This window comes from Mytilus edulis, chromosome 13 (genome assembly GCF_963676685.1).
Source record: "Mytilus edulis chromosome 13, xbMytEdul2.2, whole genome shotgun sequence".
NCBI lineage: Eukaryota > Metazoa > Mollusca > Bivalvia > Mytilida > Mytilidae > Mytilus > Mytilus edulis.
In genome coordinates, this window is record NC_092356.1 from 67,476,751 (window position 1) to 67,500,998 (window position 24,248).

At 34.4% G+C, this 24,248-nt stretch overlaps 4 protein-coding genes across 4 annotated transcripts; 3 read left to right on the plus strand and 1 right to left on the minus strand.

Moving 5' to 3' along the window:
* Positions 1–937: 937 nt before the first annotated feature.
* Positions 938–1,681, plus strand: LOC139500490 (uncharacterized). The gene has a single exon (XM_071289229.1). The coding sequence runs from the start codon at positions 938–940 to the stop codon at positions 1,679–1,681; it is 744 nt and encodes a 247-aa protein (XP_071145330.1).
* A 68-nt stretch (positions 1,682–1,749) lies between these two features.
* LOC139500491 (uncharacterized) lies at positions 1,750–3,813 on the plus strand. Its single transcript, XM_071289230.1, has one exon. The coding sequence runs from the start codon at positions 1,750–1,752 to the stop codon at positions 3,811–3,813; it is 2,064 nt and encodes a 687-aa protein (XP_071145331.1).
* On the plus strand, positions 3,813–5,873 carry LOC139500492 (uncharacterized). Its single transcript, XM_071289231.1, has one exon. The coding sequence runs from the start codon at positions 3,813–3,815 to the stop codon at positions 5,871–5,873; it is 2,061 nt and encodes a 686-aa protein (XP_071145332.1).
* A 4,561-nt stretch (positions 5,874–10,434) lies between these two features.
* LOC139501394 (uncharacterized) lies at positions 10,435–18,853 on the minus strand. Its single transcript, XM_071290446.1, has 4 exons — positions 18,718–18,853; positions 17,472–17,599; positions 12,729–12,870; positions 10,435–11,393 (listed from the first exon to the last, which is right to left on the minus strand). Exons 1-4 carry the CDS (start codon positions 18,803–18,805, stop codon positions 10,504–10,506), a joined length of 1,248 nt encoding a protein of 415 aa, XP_071146547.1. The 5' UTR covers positions 18,806–18,853; the 3' UTR covers positions 10,435–10,503.
* Between the last annotated feature and the right edge of the window lie 5,395 nt (positions 18,854–24,248).

Sequence of the window (24,248 nt, forward strand, 5' to 3'; positions counted from 1 at the left end):
TCGTTTTCAGAGACAAAGAGGCCATGCAATGTCTATCATCTCTTCATGATAAGTATGTTGTTGTTCCTGCGGACAAAGCTTCAAATAAAATTGTCTTTGTAAGTAAATCTTATTACTACGAATGTCTTGTAAAAGAATTGGGTATAAAGGAGCACTCAGGTAATCCCACATACAAAGACATATCATTTGACAAGAATGAGATTTTAGGAAATCATAAGTCCTTCATGGTTTAAATGAACATTACATTGAACACCAAATCGGAGGACTTACCTTGTTTGTATTGGATACCAAAGCTTCATAAAATTTCGTACAAACAACGGTATATTGCTGGCTCATCTTCATGTTCCACAAAAAAATTGTCCATTATATTGACTAGAATTTTATCCGCGGTGAAAGAGGGTCTTCGGAAAAACTGTGAAACTGTTTACTTGCGTAGTGGTATTAACCATATGTTGATTCTAAAATTCTAAAGAACTTCTAGACAATTTTAAATCTCGGTCTTTTTCTGAAATTAGTTCTATCAAAACTTTTGATTTTTCAACTCTGTATACCACCATTCCCCATGTGAAATAGATAAATCGTATTGTTGAGAATAGTTCGAAGTTATAACGTTACGTTTCCCGTATTTACGTTCACATGTTTGTGACGTTGCTTACACCTTGTATGGGCTTCGCCATTGTAAATATTATACGCAAAGTAAACACAACGCAAAGTACATATACGACTTATTTAGTTTATTCCACACATTTATGGTGCCGTAACCATTGGATAAGATGGACAGCAAGCCAAAAGCAGTCAGAGCTGGTCACAAAAGTGCAGTAAAGAGACTTTTACGGAAAACGGAAGATGATTCAAACTTGGACAATGAAGAAAGTGCTGAACTTTTAGAAACATTAATTCAAAACAGAAAATTATTAGTGCATTGGACGAAGATATTATGAATTCTTTAAAGGAGGAGGACATCGAGGAAGAAATTCTAAATGCAGATGAGTACAAATTCTTTTTGAACACCAAAATACGACATTTACGGAAAACATTCGCAAACAAATTATGTACTGATAATGATATCCCACCGCATGATCACGGATTACCTTCTCACACTTTTGAAAACATTAATCAACACAGTTCTGTTCCGTACACAACACAAATGTATCCCGTTCAGCAACCTAGCAACCAAAATCACCATTTGCCGAAACTTACACTACCCATGTTTAACGGAGAAATTCTGACTTGGCAAACATTTTGGGACTCTTTTGAATCTTCCGTCCATTACAATGTAACACTCACAGACGTACAGAAATTTAGTTATTTAAAATCCCAGCTTGTTAATGATGCTGCAAGAACTATTGACGGGTTACCGCTCACAAACTCAAATTACATGGAAGCTATTAAACTTTTAAAGGAGCGTTTCGGACAATCGCATAAGATTACAAATGCTTATATGCAAGCTATGCTAGAACTTAGAGCACCACAAAACAACCTACTCAGTCTAAGGGGTTATTACGACAAGTTAGAGGCATACATAAGAGGTCTTGAATCGTTAGGCCGCTCCGGAGAATCTTATGGTGCATTACTTATTCCGATAATACTGAACAAGCTTCCGTCAGAAATACGGCAACACTTAGCTCGTGAAAACGGTTCCGATAATTGGGAATTGATTGATTTGAGACGTGGATTTTGAAAGAAATCACTATAATTGAAGCTGGACAACGCTCGTCGTCGTTTATGGATTCAATGCAGCCTACTGCAATGACCGCATCGTTTTTGACAAGCGCTAATAGAAAAGGTACACCGAGTAAAGAAATTACATTCGATAACCGTGAGAGACAAACACAAAATATTCGACAAAAACCTTGCATATTCTGCCAGAATTTACATGACCCTGCAAAATGCCCAAATGTTACAGATAACGACACACGCCTATCAATCGTCAAAGAAAAGAAGTTATGTTTTAACTGCTTAGGATCACACCGTTCCGTAGATTGTAAATCGAAATTTCGCTGCCGCCAGTGCCATAAAAAGCACCACACAAGTCTCTGCCATGAAAATACATGTACTAATGATAAGCAAACGTCAGTAAATGCCGTCGTTGATGATAGCGAAAATACATTGATCGCCGCAAGTTTTCATTCGTCTGAAGAAAAATTCCGTTCGAACGTGCTTCTAAAAACTGCCGTTGCACCAGTTGGGGGAAATCGATATATTGATACGCACATTTTGTTTGATGAAGGAGCACAGCGCTCTTTTGTTACCGAGGAGTTAGCGTCGAAAATAGATTTAGAAATACTAGGAACAGAAACCATACATTTATCGGCATTTGGAAGTACCGACAGCAAAGTCCGTCATTTGTCAAGAGCACGCGTATACGTAGAGTCGATAAATAGAACGAAAATTCCAGTTGAGGTTCTAGTAGTACCGAACATCGCCAGCCCGTTAAGCAATTACATCGGTAATGGCATACGAGAATTCAAGTACCTGAAAGGATTACGTTTAGCTCATCCGTTTACAGAAGACAACTCTTCTTTTGAAATTTCCTTGCTCATCGGAGCTGATTTCTATTGGGATTTCGTAGAGGATACAATATTAAGAGGAAATGGTCCAACCGCCGTAAAATCCAAACTTGGTTATTTGTTGTCTGGTCCAATTCCGACGTCTAATCGTCAACAGAGTAATGTAGGTTTGTACAACATATTGACATCGCACAAACCAGAGGAGTTCATGAATTTAGAAAGATTTTGGAAATTAGAGTCGTTAGGAATAGATAGCAACACGACAGATGTTGAAACGGTAGACTATATGGGAACATATCAAAAGTCAGCAATCGAATTTCGAGAAAATAAGTACATAGCAAAGTTGCCATGGAAACCAGATCATGAACCCTTGCCTACCAACTTCTTCGTTACGAAACGAAGAACTGAAAACGTCATTCGAAAATTAAGTCAAGATCCCAAAATGCTTAAGGTATATGGACAGATAATCAATGATCAAGAACGCAGAGGATTTATTGAGAAGGTTAAGGATCCCGATATTAGTAAAGGTATTGTACATTATATCCCACACCATCCGGTTAAAAAAGATTCAACAACTACACCAATAAGGATAGTTTACGATTGTAGCTGCCGACAGTCATCCCAGTTTCCGAGTCTTAATGATTGCTTAATGAACACACCCCCGATTTTAAACGACCTTACAAAGATTTTAATCAGATTTCGATTGAACCCGGTTGCCATAGTAACTGACATTGAGAAGGCATTTTTACATGTCGGACTGCACGAACAGGACCGTGATGTCACACGATTTTTATGGTTAGATAACCCTGTTGATCCACAAAGCGATTTAGCGACATATAGGTTCAAGTCTGTACTATTTGGAGCGACGTGTTCGCCGTTTATCTTAAACGCTGTCCTGCTAAAACACTTACAGCAAACAGAAAATGAAACAACTAAAATACTGACAAGGGATTTATATGTTGACAACATTTTATCTAGCATTTGCAATGAAACTCAAGCCGTAACTTATTTCAAAGAAGCGCGACAATTAATGTTAAATGCAGGATTTAATCTTCGCTCATGGACCTCAAACAACGAAAATGTGAGAAATCTAGCTATCAAGGAGGACGTGTTAGATACCGACAAAGAAGCAAAAATATTGGGAATGCGTTGGAATGTCGAAACGGATGAATTATCTTACGCAAAACGAGTTTTACCGTCTGTATCGTCAAATATTACAAAACGAGAAATTCTGAAAGAATCTTCAAAGTTATTTGACCCACTAGGATTTTTAAGCCCAGTTAGTATCCGAGCAAAGATTTGATGCAAGATTTGTGGAAAGAACGCTATGATTGGGACGAACCCCTACCTGAAAATCTACAGTTACAATGGAAGGATCTGGCAAAAGACATAGGAATCGTTACAAGTATGAAATTGCCTAGACAATACTTTACCGGAAATACAAACTCAAGATCACTACATGTATTTGTCGACGCAAGCATGAAAGCGTATGGAGCGGTAGCATACATATATCTATCGAAAGGACATAGTGCCGCATTAGTGATGGCAAAAACACGAGTTGCACCCGTTAAAAAGCTGACATTGCCACAATTGGAATTAATGGCCGCCGTAATAGGAGCTCGCCTGACACAACATCTTAAATCTACTTTGGAATGTACAGATGTGACACTTTGGTCGGACAGCCAAATTGTACTTCAATGGTTAAATACGTCAAAACCGTTGAAACGCTTCGTATCGAATCGAATTAAAGAGATTAATGAATTAACGGAAGAATGTAAATGGAAATACTGCCCGACAAATTGTAACCCTGCTGATTTGCTCACTCGTGGTATAACCGCAAAACAGTTTATGGAGAGCGTATTATGGAAAACAGGACCGACTTGCCTAATTCAAAATTCAACCAACTTGGAAAAACATATACCTATTAACACAGCTTTATCCGTATTAGCAGACGACAATGAGGAGACATTAGATGAAGAAAGCAACACTGACAAAAATGGTGATCTTCATTTTCGAATTGACAAAATTATAAATGCTTATAGGTATGGATCTTACGAGAAACTTTTGCGAGTGACAACTTATGTCCAACGTTTTATTCAAAATTGTAAGACAACTAAGTCTATGAGAAACACTGGGGAATTACAACCAGATGAATTACAGCAATCAACTATATTATGGATACGATGTTGCCAAGCGACGGCATACCCCGGTGAAGTACGCGCACTCACATTAAAAAATGCGCAAAAAACTAAACTTCCACGACTTCGACAACTTCAACTATATTTAGATGAAAACAATTTAATGAGATGTAAAGGTAGAATTCATAATGCGCCATTATCCGAATCAGCAAAACATCCTTATATTTTACCAGCAAATCACCGATTATCAGAGCTTATAGTGTTGAACTCACACGAACTAGTTATGCATTCTGGAGTTAATGCCACCGTTACACAAATCCGTCAAACATTCTGGATACCGTCTTTGCGCCAATTCACCCGAAAATTACTTCACAGATGTACAACTTGCAAAAAGGTCAACGGAAAACCGTACAGGGCACCAGACCCTCCACCATTACAGAAAATAAGACTTCAAGAAGCACCGCCTTTCACAGTTACAGGTATAGACTTTACAGCAGCGCTTCAAGTCAAGGAAAATGATGGTACATTGAAAAAAGTTTACATATGTTTATTTACGTGTGCGTCGACAAGAGCCGTGCATTTGGAGATAATACCAACAATGAACGAAGAATCTTTTTTACTTGGATTTAGACGATTTACAAGTAGAAAATCATTACCGCAGATCGTTATGTCGGACAATGCGCTTTCTTTTATTTCAGCGTCACAGGAGGTAAAACGGCTATGTGAGTCAAAGAAAATTGAAGAAGCTTTATCTTCTTTTGGAGTCGAATGGAGATTCATTCCGAAGCGTGCACCCTGGTTTGGAGGGTGGTGGGAGAGATTAATTGCACTTACAAAAACAAATTTGAAAAAGACACTAGGACGTGCGTTAATCAATTTGGATATGTTACAGACATTTGTTACAGAAATAGAGAAAATTCTGAACGACCGACCACTAACATATGTTTCTACAGACATTATTGATAGTGAACCGTTAACACCCGCGCACCTGTTGTATGGACGCCGAGTTACAACATTACCGTATCCACGTACCGAAATGAACAACATTAACGAAACATATACATTGACTGCTTCAGATATTTCAAAACGTGCTCAAAGATTATCTACACTTATCGAACATTTTTGGAACCGTTGGAAATTTGAGTACTTAACCTCACTTCGAGAATTTCATAAAAAGACTGGAGACAATAAGATTAACATTAGGAGATGTAGTTCAAGTGCATGACGATAAACCGCGAATTAAATGGAAAACAGCAGTAGTGGAGGAAGTTGTTACTGGTAACGATGGTTTAGTGCGTTCGGCGATAATCAGAATGAACAGTGGCCGAACTTCACGTCCGATCGTCAAACTCTATCCTCTAGAAATAAACGAAGTAACACCATCTGATGAATATATGGAAGAACCAAACAACGAAGAAATACCGACAAGAACATTGCCCTTGCGGAAGGCATCAATTCGTGCAAAGGAAAGAATAAAATCATGTACTCGTTAAAGTTTAATTCAAATTCCTATTTTTGTGTTTTGAAGAGACAGTAATTCCTGCAAGTGTAAAATTAAATTTCTTTTCTTTATTGATGAACATTTAAAGTAATATTCTATTGTTTTATACATAAATACACTTTGCGGGCCCCAGTATGTTGAGAATAGTTCGAAGTTATAACGTTACGTTTCCCGTATTTACGTTCACACGTTTGTGACGTTGCTTACACCTTGTATGGGCTTCGCCATTGTAAATATTATACGCAAAGTAAACACAACGCAAAGTACATATACGACTTATTTAGTTTATTCCACACACGTATTAAAGAAACAATCCACAATGCCTTTCAACATAAAAATGGTAGCATGCCCTATAAATTCATTACTTTGGGATTTCATAAGGCATATTTCGTTAATAGTGACAAACAAAAAGGTAAAACATGCTGCACAGAAGAACAAGTGGTCAGTATGCTGGGGTTTCTTATCGACAACATATTTGTTGAGTTTGGAGGTAGACGTTTCTAACAAATTGTCGGCATTCCTATGGGAACAAACTGCGCGCCTCTTCCTGTCGACCTCTTCTTTTTTTCATATGAATCGGAGATCCTCCAGACACTTGTCAAAAACAAGAGGATCAAAGAAGCCAGATTATTTAATTTCATTTCAGATATATTGATGATGTTCTTTCTATAAACAATCCGAACTTTTCTGATTGGGCTCCATTAATATATCCCCCAGAACTAGAGATTAAAGAAACAACAGACACGGCTGCCTCCGACTCATTTATAGACTTACATCTCGAATTTGACTTACACAGTCATCTCAGTACCAGAATCTATGACAAACGAGACGATTTTAATTTTGAAATTATAAATTTCCCCAACTTTAGTAGCAATATACCAACTTCACCTGTATATAGGATATATATTTCCCAACTTATTCGATATTCAAGAGCTTGCTGCTTCTACTCAGACTTTGTAAAAGTCATCAGTGTCTGAGTAGAGAGTTGATGAACCAGGGTATGTCAAAGAACGTCTCGTCCTTTTTCTAAAAAAGTTCATCGGAAGGTAACAAGACTATGTTGATAAATATTCTGTATCAACTTCACAAATAATACACGATGGTCTTGGTGTATAGATTCTGCGTACTGATGTTGTCTATCATCTTAACTACGTGTTTCATAGTTCTTTCATTTGTCCTTGTTCTATTATCAATATTACTTTTACTGTTGAATGTCCGTTTTGTCGTGGCTCGGTACTTATACATCTCGTCAATGTGTTTGTATTGTCTTTCATTTTTTGGTGGTGTGTTTTGTATATGACTGGGGTTGTTTATCATTTTAATAACGTGTTATATTATTCTTTTATTTGTCTTCATTATTATTACTTTTACTGTTAAGTCTGTTTTTTGAGATATCCTTTTGACGTAACTCTGTGTTTATGTATCCCATCATACTTTGAACGACAAAATTATTTTATGATAACACTCTGTACCTATGTAAATTGTCATACTTTGAATGACAAAATTATTTTATTTATTAATATTACTTTTACTGTTATGTCTGTTTTTTGGGATATACATTTGACGTGACTCTGTACTTGTGTATCTCGTCATACTTTGACCCACACTATTATTTCATTTATTATTATTACTTTTACTTTTGAGTCTGTTTTTGTTGTGTCTGTATTTGTGTGTCCCGTCATAATTTGAACGACAAAAGTATTTCATGTCTACCTGTGTGAATTTCAAACGCGCAATTTTACACCAGTACACATGTATGCCTTTTTGTGCTTCTTCGTTACATTTGTTGTTTTTATAGTGATTAAGATGATAACACAATGTTAACTGCTGTAGCCCTATTTTGGACATTTTTACCTATTGTGTCTGTTTGTTTTGTTCACGCATCGGTGACAATATAATGGAATTTGATGCGACTGTCATACAAGTGAGAGGTTTAGCTAGCTACAAAACCAGGTTCAATCCAACATTTTCTACATTTGAAAATGCATGTACCAAGTCAGGAATATGACAGTTCTTGTCCATTCGTTTTTGATGCGTTTTGTTATTTGATTTTGCCATGTGATTATGGACTTTCCAAATTGTTTTTCCTCTGAGTTCAGTATTTTTGCGATTTTACTCTTCGATAGTAGTTAATGAACTTGGTAAAAGCACTGAAATATTAGTCGTATAACACCTATTAGAAGCCGAGATGAAACGATATTTTACTGGTTTTTTTTTGTGTAGTTTATGTCACTAATACATAGTAGGGTCCTTCAAATGTGCAGAATAAGCCGTAAGCTGTGATGTGGTTATGATATGTTTGTGTACTATATAACTCTCTGTAGAGCGCATGGACTTGAATGTAGATGAATTTAAAATTTCATTCTTAAGAACGTTCATGTAGTATTTACGGCATACCACAACCATCGTGATGGCTGCTTTATCGGCCGGTTTACAGTTACACAGAAACCGCTTTGAAAGTTCTTGATGTTTATTTCTTAATCTGAAAATAGGTGTTTTATGTACTTATTATTTACTTCTATTTTTCTTCAAAATATGATTCTATTACCCATAACACTCATACATTTATTTAAATAAGAATCAAGAGATTTTTAATCAGATTTGTCCCGTTCACACCAACTTTTACAAAACGAGGAAAGAGCATCATGAGTGACCTGACGACACTGTTTCCAATCTATATTAGATGGATGACAATATGTTGGTCCTATTTTCAGAAAGTTTTTAACTTTTGTGTACAGGAAGATATTGGGGTCCCCCGTAATAACATGGCCATAGGAAACTTACATGTATCTAAGCTTCGACGATTCACAGTTTCAAGTTAGAATAGTATTATTTTCTACATTGACGTCTGATTTTTCGACATATAATTGAAAATTAAAATTCAGCTGTATTTTGTGTATAGGTATGAAATAATAGGTGGTTCTGTGTTATCAAAATAGGGAGGTATACAGTCTTGTACGGTAGAGTCTTTAAATATACTAGATAATCTGCTTACATATTTAATTTTCAAAAAATGACGTTTATGATCTCCAGGTTTGTCGATACGCAATTACAGCCTATGGAGGCAGAAAGCTATAATTATACGCCAATATTCATACAGTGGCCTGACGAAAGAGATGGTGTCACACTCCTTGAAAATATCATGTAATTGATTACTAATTGGTATTTGACCCCGTTTACATAATAACTGATGCCCACATTGTTTTTAAGTATACATTTGTAGATACGAGATTACCAAGTGTATAATTTATAAACGATGTTTTATTCGTTCATTTCAATTGGTACGTTTGCCATATGAGACCTATTATTTCGTTATCTTTTATCCATAATATTCATGATATCAATAGCAGAAATTGTAGATATGTTCCCTTATCCAAGAATATTGTCATTTAGACCAAGGGGTTTGAAGTCGTTTAATCCAAGACAGTTAGATAATTTTACGGGAATCTTCAAATTATTAATGTTATTGCTCTTGTTGTTTCTGGATCGTTTAGAGCTTTTGAATTCTAATAAATTTAATATTGTGGTAGTGTTGATTAAAATGTTGATAAATTATACTTTTGACTTTCTAAGGTTTTCGGAAGCGGTATAGATGTTCCTGATTCCCGTCCTGTTTTTTTCTACATATTGTATACCACACTTTGGCTTTGGTCATGCAACCAGATAAATTAGGCTTTGGGGTTTTCATGTAATGTTACAGGAACAGAAAAGCAAAAAAGCTATCCCGTTCACTGTTGACCTAACAGTATTATCAGAAGATAATCTAGATCAGGTTTTTCCTTTTCTGGCATTGCAAGGAATTAATTATTTGTGGATCTTTATTGATAGTCTGACAGAAGCAGCATTGCCACTGTATGGCGTATTAAATTATAATCCTGGTTCCTTTGATAACTATTTGAAACAATTATTACGAATAAACACAATTCTTTGAAGATGGATGTGCTGAATACTAATTATAAGAATTTTATTTGCAGAATAATTCGTGCAATATATCAATATAAGTTTTGCAACCAATCGCTCAACAATATTAAATCGTGCGGTGACCTGTTGCTGTTAATTTCTGTATCATTTGGTGTCTTTTTTGAAATAGTTGTTTCAGAGGTAATCATACCACATCTTGTTTTTATATTCATTACTGGTTCAACGAAATATGTTTCCCTGTATAAGAATTGTGAATTAAATGATTGAGTCTTATAGACTAATTAGAATCAAAACAAACTGCATGTTATGTTTATACGAATGGCAGTGAATGCTATATGTGCACATTTAAGAACTCAAGATGGCATAAAGGTAGATGATATATGTCTGTGATAGGAAAACACAACCAACATGACAGATATTTTTTCAACGAAGTTCAACGTCTATTAAATTTGACGACAATGTAGCTATGACTGTCAAAGAATACAAATAGGGCTGTAACAAGACAAATGAAGACGACTCCTACACATCCTATGGATTTAGCCGATACACGATCATCTGAAGCTGATGTCTTCGAACGACGCATCCGGGTGGTATTTGATTTGTTGATACTCAGTATTGTTCTCATTAAGTATAATTCTGGTTCCATTACATCTGCTAATTGATCAAGAGTGAGATTCATTCCACGTAAGAAATCCCATTTATCCTCTCCAACCTTAGAACAGGGACATAGGCATCCAGTCATCATGACTGAAGTTGTCATCTCCGATTGAGCATGGATTGTTTGTTCTGTAGTTTTCACTGTATGTTTTCTTGGTGTTGTCATCTTTATAGTTTTCACTGTAGACTGCCCATGTGTTGTCATGTCGGTAGTTTTCACTGTAGATTGTCCAGGTGTTGTCATGTCGGTAGTTTTCACTGCATATTTTCTTGGTGTTGTCGTCTCTATAGTTTTCACTGTAGATTCTCTCGGTGTTGTCGTCTCTATAGTTTTCACTGTAGATTCTCTCGGTGTTGTCGTCTCTATAATTGTTAATGTAGACCGTCCAGGTGTTGTAATGTCGGTAGTTTTCAATGTAGATTGTCTAGGTGTTGTCATGTTGTTAGTTTGATCTGTAGATTGTTCAGGTGTTGTCATGTCGGTAGTTTTCACTGAAGATTGTCCAGGTGTTGACATCTCTATAGTTTTCACTGTAGATTGTCCAGGTGTTATCATGTCGATAGTTTTCACTGTAGATTGTCCAGGTGTTGTCATGTCGATAGTTTTCACTGTAGATTGTCCAGATGTTGTCTTTTTGGTGGTTGGCACTGCTGGTGTAATTATGACTGTTAAATAAAAACATTCCAATATTACAAAAATAGAAATTCATCTTGATAATTTTTTAAATAATTTTTTTGGGTTAATTTCCTGTTGCTGGCTCTAATTAATGTCAATTTATCACTTAATTTATGATAATAAACAAGTTGGACACTATGCACACAACATTTAAAAATGTACACAACACAACAATTACAGTAAAGTCGGACTCATATCTTGACTTACATCTAGAAATTGACAATGAGGGTTGATTGAAAACAAAAACTTTACGACAAAAGAGATGATTTCAGCTTTCCAACTGTGAACTTTCCATTTCTAAGTAGCAACATTCCAGCAGCGCCTGCATACGTTGTATATATCTCCCAATTGATATGATTTTCCTGTGCATGCATTTCCTATTATGATTTTCTTGATAGAGAGTTGTTGCTCACAAGGAAGCTATTAAATCAAGAGTTCCACATGGTGAAGTTGAAATCATCTCTTCTTAAATTTTACGGATGCCACCACTAGTTGATAAATCATATCGGATATGTTCCTGACGTCGTAATTACAATCCCCTAAGCAACACGACGGGTGCCACATGTAGAGCAGGATCTGCTTACCCTTCCAGGGCACCTGAGACCACCTCTGGTTTTTGGTGGGGTTCGTGTTGTTTATTCTTTAGTTTTCTATGTTGTGTCATATGTACTATTGTTTGTCCTTTTCATTTTAAGCCTTGGCGTTGTCAGTTTATTTTCGATTTATGAGTTTGACTGTCCCTCTGGTATTTTCGTCCCTCTTTTTCAAAGAATTCAAATAAATCTTTATGAATTATATTTCAGTATCTACAAGTAATGGCTCTTTGGTGATGCTCGAACATATTTGAAAAACCATTTGAGACTTGAATGAGAAATATTCGTTATTTGAAATGACATAAAATTTTCAATCTAGCGATCTTCGTGTGTTCACGCCAATATCGAATAACTGACTACTGAGCTTGCAATTCATCGTAAATATTAAGTGGACGAAGTCCCCTATAGCAGTAGGAAAAGCGATAAAAAAAATTTAAAAAAATCTAAAAAAAAAAAAATCAATGTACTCGTTAACCTTGTTTTAATAACTTTTTTATTTTCCCACATTTGCACAGAAATCCTTCTTTCTTTCGGTATCGTTTGCTATGAGACTTTGAGTATCACTAACAACAGGTCCAACATCGGAAACGTTAGGTATTTCCTGTATGACTGTAAATGAATAATCTTGAATAAGAGAAGGACAATAAGTCATAGATACCCTTCATCTATTTAGGTTTAAGATTAGGGTAAGGGTAAGGGTTAGGAACTAGAATCATATGAAAAATTTCTTACATTCATAAACAGAATTCCGCCAGGGTCCTCCACATATTTGCGACGAATTCCCTCCACATGCATGATTACATTCAGTATCAGTTACCTTTGTGTACATATCTGAACCGCCCATTGAATCACCACAAAAACACTCATAGATATTCTGTAAAACAAATAATAATTTGAAAAATTACAAAATAGGATATAAATGTTAATAAAATAATATACAAACCACAGACACAGGGTCGTGGATGTGAGTTATCATAAGCTAAAAACAATACACTGAACGAATATCAAATATGGTACACAGTATCTGACACCAACCACTGAAACTCAAATATGATACACAGTAAATGACACCAACCACTGAAAATCAAATATAGTACACAGTATCTGACAACACCCACTGAAAATCAAATATGGTACACAGTACGTATCTGACAACAACCACTGAAAATCAAATATGGTACACAGTACGTATCTGACACCAACCACTGAAAATCAAATATGATACACAGTACGTATCTGACACCAACCACTGAAAATCAAATATGATACACAGTAACTGACACCAATCACTGAAAATACAATATGGTACACAGTAACTGACGCCAACTACTGAAAATCCAATATGGTACACAGTAACTGACAACAACCACTGAAAATTCAATATGGTACACAGTAACTGATACCAACCACTGAAAATCAAATATGGTGCACAGTAACTGACACCAACCACTGAAAATCAAATATGGTACATAGTAACTGATACCAACCAAAGAAAATCAAATATGGTACATAATAACTGATACCAACCAAAGAAAATCAAATATTGTACACAGTAACTGACACCAACTACTGAAAATCAAATATGGTACACAGTAACTGACACCAACTACTGAAAATCAAATATGGTACAAAGTAACTGACACCAACCACTGAAAATATCTTATTGTACACAGTAACTGACACCAATCACTGAAAATCAAATATGGTACATAGTAACTGACACCAACTACTGAAAATCAAATATTATACACAGTAAATGACACCAACCACTGAAAATCAAATATGGTAGATAGTAACTGATAACAACCACAGAAAATCAAATATTGTACACAGTTACTGACACCAACAACTGAAAATTAAATATGGTACACAGTTACTGACAACACCCACTGAAAATCAAATATGGTACACAGTAACTGAAACCAACTACTGAAAATCAAATATTATACACAGTAAATGACACCAACCACTGAAAATCAAATATGGTACATAGTAACTGATACCAACCACTGAAAATCAAATATTTTACACAGTAACTGACACCAACTACTGAAAATCAAATATGGTACACAGTAAAAAGTAAAAACACAAAAATACTGAACTCCGAGGAACTGAAAATCAAATATGGTACACAGTAACTGACACCAACCACTGAAAATCAAATATTTTACACAGTAACTGACACCAACTACTGAAAATCAAATATGGTACACCGTAAATGACATCAACTACTGAAAATCAAATATTGTACTCAGTAAATGACACCAACCGCTGAAAAAAAAATATGGTACACAGTGAATGACACCAACCACTGAAAATCAAATATGGTACACAGTAACTGACACCAACCCCTGAAAATTAGTAGCTTGACTTTAGACAGATCCACAAAGAATGTGGTAAAGTTAAACATATAAGTGACATTACAGTTGATTAACAGCAACAGCAAGCAACAAACTGATCTTTTTTAAAATTTCTGCTTTTCATTCAAAGGCAATCAAACATGTAAATTGAGGTTTCATTAGGCATTAACAACCACAATCGCCAGTACCAGACATACAGATATCGTGTAATCAAACTTTGCTGTTACAGCATTTTGAAAGAAACTTTAAATGTATCTCCCTCGTACAAAGACCCACTTTAGCTATATTTTCTGTCCTTTTTGTTTTAAAGCTCTATAGGTGATATACCACCACCAATTTTTTTTTCATATAAGTGTTTGTTTAATTTGCACTTTTCAAAAAAAAAATAAAAAAAATATCCGAATTATTCTTTGTTTCAAATAACGAAATACTTGACATGGATAAAATTTATCCTGTCCCGTACTATAGAAAAAAATCCACGTAACATTTCATTGCATTTAAGAAAATAACCATCATTGGAAGATAACGAATCAAATGTTCCCCTCTTTTAACCTGTGTGCGAGCTTAAGTAACCTCAAGTTTCCCAAATATTCTCTGGCAACCTAATATAAAAAATAGTGGTGCTGTAAAATACTCAAGACATTTGTTTTTGACCCAGAAATGTTTAACTGCAATGACATGTAGGATTAATAACCTACAACTGTCAAATTCAAGGGAATATCTTTGGTCGACCTATTTTTGTATGCAACCGGATGCGATGTACTATATTTGATGGTATTACACCTAAAGAAGACTTTTTTGTTGTATAAACTGAATGTGACTTTTTTCCAATGTAAAACTGTTTTTTCTTAAGCATAACTGTCAAATTTGTCATAATCAGTTCAAAAGTTTGGGAAAAATCTAGTATAATGAAAGAAGACATGTACAGCGATTTGATGTGACGTACATTGATTTGTTGGTATAGTTTTTTTTAAAGTTTGGATTTACAAATTGTATGGCCTCGTTTATCACTGAACAGACATTTATTGTCAAAATGCGTATCTGGTGCAGAAAGGTTGATACCGTTAATGTAATTACTATTACTAGGTCGATGCCTCTGCTGGTGATATATTAATCCCTGAGAGTATTAGTAGCACAGAAATTTGAAACTGCCATTGAAAAATTTATATGTATTACAAAAGTCTTTTTGGCGTATAGGCTAAACATTTTTGGAATTTTAAATATTTTGACCTCATTGAACATGTTGCAGAGATATGTATTTTCGAAATGTGCATCTGTTGCACACACATTGTCAATGTCATTTTATTTGTATGTTTGTTTGATGTATAAAGTCGGTTTTGTTGTATGTCTAGTTTTAGGTGCTGGATCCAAACTATTTTCACAATTACCGATAATGTCTGTTTGTGTTGCTCATCCCATATTGTCAATTTAAAGAAACTATAAACAAAAGCATCAGTAGTATACAACTGTTCGAAAGTCATAAATCGATTGAGTTAAAATAAATCCGGGTTACAAACTAAAACTGAGTAAAACCAATCAACTATAAGAGGAAAACATCGAAACAATAGAAACACTGAAGTGCAAAAAAACCCCCAAAAAACCCGACAATTCAACACTCATAGAAATGAACTATAAAGTAACAACTGCCCTTTACTTAACTTGGTACAGGACATTGAAAGAAAAATTGTGTATTAAAGCTGGTTTTGTGGCTAGCAAAACCTCGCTTTTTTTTTGGCTAAGTTAAATATAAGACTACAGGACAGGACAGGACTCAATAAAGATAAATGCAAGAACAATTCAGGACAGAGAAATAAACAATACAATAGTAGATTTAGACATTCTTATAGTAATCAATGTACCACGCTTATAATTGAGTATGCCCATATGGCGTTTCGTCTACATAGGAATCACTAGTGACGCATATATCAAACTAGTAAGAAAGCCAAACAAGTACAAAGTTGAAGAGCATTGATGATCCAAAATTGCAAAAAAAATGTGACAAATACGGCTAAGGTTATCTATGTCTCGGATAAGAAAATGCTAAGTATTGAGAAACAACTGTCATACAAGTGCGAGGTTTATTTTGTTGTCAATCCAGGATCAATCCACCATTTTCTGAGGAAACTGCCTATACAAAGTGAGGAATATTGACAGTTATTTTCCATGTGTATGATGTGTATTAAAATCATCCATTAAATCATACGAAATAGACCATGCATAAACTCAGATAGTTTAATTGCGTTTATTTTCTAGGTTAGTAAATAATACCTGTAATTAAATAGGCTACTTATCTAGAAATTTTGAAGCCACCCTCTTGAGTAGCTTAAATTTTGCTATGTATTCTTATTGACGGATTTAGATGTCAAACACACTCGCTTGCAAACTCCATATGCAAAGCGTGAGGTGAAGAAAAAAATGTCCAGTTGTTTACAGACACCAACATTTAAATAAGAGCAGAAGGAATTCTTTGAACATATATTTTACACAATATTAAATCATAAAAACTATCTTTTTAAATTAACCCTGTTCGGTAGTGTAAATTTTCCTATGTTTAATCCTTATTGACAGAATTAAATAGCGATTGCAAAGCGTGAAGTCAAAAAGTCAACAAAAATCGAAAAAAAATTGTTTACAGACACCAACATTCAAATAAGAGCAGCATGAATATTTTGTACACACCTTTCAATGCTCTTCAGCTTTGTACTTGTTTGGCTTTATAACTATTTTGATGTCAGCGTCACGGGTGAGTCTTATGTAGACGATACGCGCGTCTGGCGTAGCAAGTTATATTCAAGTTACCTTTGATAATCTTTAACATGTTTTACACAATATTTCTACATCAACTTTAACCATTCGTAAATGATTGACGAAATTAAAGGTGCAAGCAGACGAACAATAAGCATTTTGCATCTTACTTTTACCTTAAAGGAAAATATAAGAAAATAAGTAGCATATATAAACTATTGATTAAAGCTAATGCTCGAAGCGCAGATACACATTTTAAAATATTTAAGAATCCTTACTTAAAAATTGGGCATACAAAGATAAAAAGAGCTCCATGCCCTAAACCCCTGTGACACCAGTGATTCATAAAGTGCCCTTGCTTACGACTTACTTGTAATCCTAGGTAGCGTCGATTATAACATATTGTTTTGCACATTTCAAGTGTCATTAGACTATTAGCATGCCTTTCATCTAACATTCTCTGCCAGTCATCTTTGTAGCAACCAAGGTATTTAACGTCTGCAAAAAAAAGTTTAACATTTCTATGAGGATGACTAGTAATTTCCAAATACAGTTTACCTTGTGGAAGTCCTGAAGAGTATGGTTTACCGTTAAACGCAATTGTTGTTATCAAATAACATATTTATTGAAAACCGAATGTAAGCAACTTAACTGTTATTTGAATGATGTAAGCTTTTTGAACGTCGTCTAGGGACCCATGTACAAATTAAAACATTACAGCACTCATATAATTAATGATTTGAAGTGACAATCTAATAGACTCATTATGATAATGAACATGAACCATCGACAGCCACTGAACTACAGGCTCATGAGTTGGGAGTGGCAAATAAAAAAATGTGGCGGGGTTGGAGATGTTTTTGAGTGCCCGACTACCCACTTACCTGGAGTGGTTGGATAAAACTTGGTCAAATATTGTTCAGGCTAGGTCGAGTATGGTTCAGATTAGGTCGAGTCTGGTTCAGACACATATAAAATAGTTAATACTGGTCGAGTAAAGGTCGAGTACAGATTCAGACTATTAAGTTTGGTTCAGACTACAGTCGAGTAGTATTTGCGAGTATGGTCTTGAGGAAACGATGATAGTCCGTCGGAAGGGGACGATAAAAGGCTGACCCGTGTTAAGAGAGAGCGATATCTCTTGCAAGTTAAAGACACCCTTGTAGATTTCGAAAAAGAGCAGGCTAATGCCACTACAAGGCAGCACTCGCACCCGCAAAGTGGAAAGGGATTAATATAAGTTGCAAAACTTGTTTCCCAATCCATTATAATTAAATATGTTTAAACTAAGTAATTTTAGACCAATTCAGAGTAAACATCAGTATAGTCGACTACAGATATATCTGGTTTTTAGTGATAGTAAAAGTTTAAACCAGAAGAACGTTGGAGCCTTAATTCTGAATTTGTGATATCTTTACAAATGGCTTTGATCAGTGTGAAAACATCCCAACGGTAAATTGTGACCTACAATTACTATATAGTATCATTAATGTTTACATCAAACCAAAACTTAAATAAAATCTATATATGAGTATTAACCGTTTACTTTTAATCTTTAACCTCCCACTGTAATACATATAGTACAAAAAGCCCTGCGTGTTTACAATCTGACTTACCAATTGTTTTAACTATCTGTGGCATAAAAAGTATCCAAATTAGACAGTGAAATGAAGTTATTAAATTGATGAACTTAATAATAAGCATAATGCCGAACTTTGTCTCAACAATCTATATGTTAGCCAGCCTTAAGCACTGACATAATATATATGACAAGTCTATTTAAATGATGTGTTATTAAGGTAAAATTGTTGTTAACAAATTTAATGAAAACTGAATGTTAGCAATTTAACTGTAGTTTGAATGATGTAAGCTTTTTGAACTTCGTCTAGGGACCCGTGTACAAATTAAAACATCACAGCACTTATATAAATAATGATTTGAAGTGACAATCTAATATACTCATTATGGTGAAACCATGCAGCATCAATACTTTTTATAATATATATATACTTAGATACGTGTCTGGCGAAACAGAATATTTGATAAGTTGTACTTAGACTACAACCAATAATCTAAATGTCGACGTTAAAGTGAGCAATATAATCCAGTTCAGTGATCAGAATATTACTGCGTAGTTTAAAAGCATGTTACAAATATCTGTGAATGGCTGTTCCAATTTGAATATACAATTATCCCGTACTTACATCAAACTTCAAAATGAACATTTTGTAAACATGCCTTTTTAGATCTCTCAAGGCCATTCACACTAAATCATCCCTTCCATTTTAGTAAACCACAAGTCGTATCAATCCTTAACTTCGTTTATAATAAATATTCTCCTTTAATGATAAACATATAACACCGAGAAAAAAAATTCAAAACATTTTTGCAGAGATCTAAGGTAAAAAAAACGACTGATAGATTGCGCATGTTTGTAAAATGATAAATTACAGCCACATGTCTTCGTTGTCTTATGGTCTTAAGACCAATACAGTACTGTGATATGAATTACACTAAATCTTAACCTTTACTCATCGTGAAATTTTTTCTGACTCTGATTTGCATGGCAGTTGATTGATGCATGCACAATATGACCAACTTATCATAGCGTAGACCTCAATTATTTTGAAATTTAATGCAAGTACGGTTTATAAGTATATTTAAAATGAAACAGCCATTCACATTTATTTGTAACATGCTTTCAAACTAGGCAATAATATTCTGAATACAGAACACAATTAGTTTGCTTATACCTCAACGACGACATTTGGGTTATCGGTAGTGTAAAAAGAAAAATCACAAAATATATTGAACTCCGAGGAAAATTTAAAACGGAAAGTTCCTTATCAAATTACAAAATTAAAAGCTCAAACACATCAAACCAATAGATTTTAACTGTAATATTCCTGACTTGGTACATACATTTTCTTAAGTAGCAAATGGTGGATTAAGCCTGGTCTTTATTGCTAGCTTAACTCCTTTGTTATATGACAATTGCATCATATTCAATTTTACTGATAACGATGTGTGAACAAAACAAATATACATAATAGGTAAAAATGTCAAAAATAGAAAAACAACTGAAATTAACATAAACCAATAACACAATGATGGGATGTAAAAGTACAGAGTCATGTCAAATAAATATCACTAAAACAGACTAAACAGTAGAAGTAATATTAATAAATACAAATACAAAAATACTATAACACGTTATTAAGATGATAAACAACGTCAGAACCCAGAATCTATACTTCAAGACCATCTTTTATTTTTTGTGCAGTTGATACGGAACAAGTACACATAGGAAGATGTGGTATGAGTCCCAATGAGACAACGCTCCATCCCAGTAACAATTTATACATGTAAACCATTATAGGACAATGTACGGCCTTCAACATGGAGCCTTGGCTCACACCGAACAGCAAGCTATTTAGGGCCCCCCCCAAAATTACAAGTGTAAAACCATTCAAAGGGGAAAACCAACGGTCTAATATATATAAAAATGAGAAAGAGAAGGGTCTTGGTACCATGCGATAATCATTTTTAGAAAAAAAAAAGTTTTTTGACATATTAAATGCAACTCATCAGATATTCCAGACTCATCATAGTTTTCGCTAGACCCGTGTCTAAGTATAATTATTTAAAAAATTAAACAATATTCATGCTTAAGTGTTTGTATCATTATATCATTATGATCGATATACAAGATCGTCACTTTATATTATTGATTATAGAAAGGCTTTAATGTTTTTATTCGAACACGGGTCCCTAGAGGAGGTTCACAAAAACTGACATCCAAAGAATAGGTAAGTTGCTAATATTCTGTTTTCAATAAATATGTTATGTGTTAAAAATTGTTTTACACATCGACGATTCTTCTTACTTAATAACTCGTCATCTGAATTGCGTCTTTATAGATATTGAGTTAATATGAGGATGAATAAAATGTAGATTGTAGAGACAAGGCTGTAATTGGCATTATGCTTGTTATTAAATTCATCAATTCTAAACATATTTTTTACTTTCTGTATTGGATATGTTTTATGCTACAGATAGTCAATACAATAGGTAAGTCAAATTGAAAAAAGTAAGTGTGTAATTATCTTTATTTAATCTCATATATAGATTGTATCTAAGTATTGGTTTCATGTACAAATAAATGATATTTTAATCGAAAATTGTTGATACTCATATATAAATTGTATCCAAGTATTGGTTTCATTTACAAATAAATGATACTGTATCTTTGTAGTCGTAACAGTAATTGTAGGTCACAATTTACCGCGGGATGTTTTAACATTGACCAAAGACATTTTTGGAGATATCAAAAACTAATAATTTAGGCTCCGACGTTCTTTTGCATTAAACTTGTACCATGAATGATTAAACATATGGAAGCCATCAATGTATAAGTACCATAAGTAAGCTACTAAACAAAAGCTCAGCTTCATAAGGTTCTATACGATCAAACGGAAACTAAAAGATTAGGGCTTTGTCAAAAGTATTCTTCATTGTCACTTTTTAAATTTATCCACTTTCAGTTTATGAATATTTTTTCTATGTACTATTGTGTAGATTTTGGTAAGTGTTTTTTTGCCGTTTGTTGTTCCTTGTCGTGGTATTGTCGGTATATCTCCGACTTTAAAATTGAGAAAGGAAATGGGGAATGTGTCAAAGCGACAACACCTCGACCATAGAGCTGACAACAGCCGAAGTCCACCAATAGGTCTTCAATGTAGCGAGAAACTCCCGCATCCGTATGCGTCCTTCAGCTGGCCCTTAAAAAATATGTATACTAGAATAGAGATATTGGGCGTAATTCTAAACTCCTAATTATACACAAGAAACTAAAATAGAAAATCGTACAAGACTAACAAAGGCCAGAGGCTTCTGACTTGGGACAGGCGCAAAATTGCGGCGGGGTTGAACATGTTTATGAGATCTCAACCCTTCCCTTATGATTATTAATTTTCCCGTTGTATATCTTTAAACCCTCTTTTTAATTTTACCTAATAGCATTATAAATCACGGTTTAACAGCATAAAACAAGAAGCATTCTAACAAGTTAATGTTATAGTATCTACCTTGCGTAAAGAATTATAACGTAATGTGACTGTTGGACCTCCCGTCCACTAATCATAGAATGATCTACCGTTTTGACTAATCTTCGGGTTGGTACTTACAATATCAACACGACGGGTGCCACAAGTGAGGCAGGATTTACAAACCCTACCAGAGCATCTAATATAACACTTGGTTCTGTAATTCATTCTTCTAAAACGTTTTTTTTTATGTTCTGTTGTTTGTCATGTTGTCGTATTTTTTCATATATTTGTCATGGCGTTGAAGGTAATTTTAGACCTATGATTTTTCGCCTCTAATCATCCCTTCATAAATTCTCCGTTTCACAGATGATATCGGATATGTTCCTTATGTCGTAACTACAATACCCTTCCCTTTTCACGAATGTGACCTACCGAATAAGACTATTTTGGTGGGGTTCGTGTTGCTTAGTCTTAAGTTTTCTATGTTGTGTCTTCTGTACTTTTAATTGTCTGTTTGTCTTTTTCATTTTCAGCCATGGCGTTGTCAGTTTATTTTCTATGAGTTTGGCTCTCGCTCTGGTATCTTTCGTCCCTCTTTTATAGAAAAGTGTTCCAAGATGTGTATAGACTGTGAATTATTTTCAGACTTGATGCATTTATAGATTGAACAAAGGCCCGGTGTTTTCATATACACAAACAGTGGCTACACTTTAAAGCGGGACCGTTACTACACTTATTTATTTTGATCGTACATATTGTATACCATATTTTGAGAAATCCCTTAACAGCTTGTTATTGCAATGAGGGATAACGTTTGTCATTAATACATAACAATGATTAATATTAAATCACTAAGAGTATGTTATATCATATATTTTTATTCTGATAAACTTTAGTCAATATAATGGTATACAGATAGTAGAAGTAACATGTAATGAATATCACAGTTATACATTATGATAAAACATACTATGTACATGCACTATTCACAAATAGAAGTTGAATTTAGCCGAGAGAACACACAATTGACTTATTATACCTTAAAAATGTAAACAACTTTTTAACATATGATTATTTTGTCATATACATAACTTCATTTAATTTAATTATATTTTGATAATCCACATACTTCTGTTTTTCTATAGCCATAAATTTACACCTTATTACATAATAGAATTCATCTCTAAGATCTTTTAAGTCACATAGTTCGCATATTTTTTTATCACTCTGAATTGATTTCTATCTAACACTTTCTATCAGTAGTCTGTGGTTAATTAGTTTAAATTCTAATATGACCATAATGACGACCTATTATCGTCAACCAGTATAATCACACTATACTATATCGACTTTTAACGCAAGCGCAGTAATACACAAAAACGGCTGTTCCGCGTTACGACCAATTGTTCATACTACCAGATATTCTCAATTTCGACATCAAAACCCCAAGTTTACGTAGGCCGAAATTCAGATACATATATTTATCTCTGTTCTACAGCAAAATAAACAAATCAGTCCATTTCTATAATTTTTCATGGTAAAATTCCACGAAATGATGTTATTTTAGTTGCATGGCAACGAAACGTGGTGACGTAACAAGTATGATTCCGTAAACAAAGCGTAAATGTAAACACTAGGCGTTATGAAGCTCTTAGTACGCGTCAGAACGAATAAAATTACATTGGAAGACGATATATAAGTTAAAAATGCGATTTGAAATAAAAATAATCATTGAATTATATAATATTACTAATATTATCAAAATTGGGTAAAACGGAACAGCCAAAACAGTATCGTATGTAGAGGGCTTTCACGGTTAACAAAATTACCGTATTTGTTCTATTAGAATCGAAATAATTCATGGCAGTCTGAGATTTGTTTTCATTTAACCATGGGTTGGACATCTATATACGTATTTTACCCCCCCCCCCCCCCCTCTTGCTAACGCTCAGGTTAAAATAATCGAATATAAATGCTCGAGGCGTACTACCAAACTTTAAAACATGAAATGATGATAGTAATAATTGATATGAATGGAAAGATAGAATAAGAGAGTATTGGATATTATGTGATTATAAATAAGAATTTTTAAGAACTAC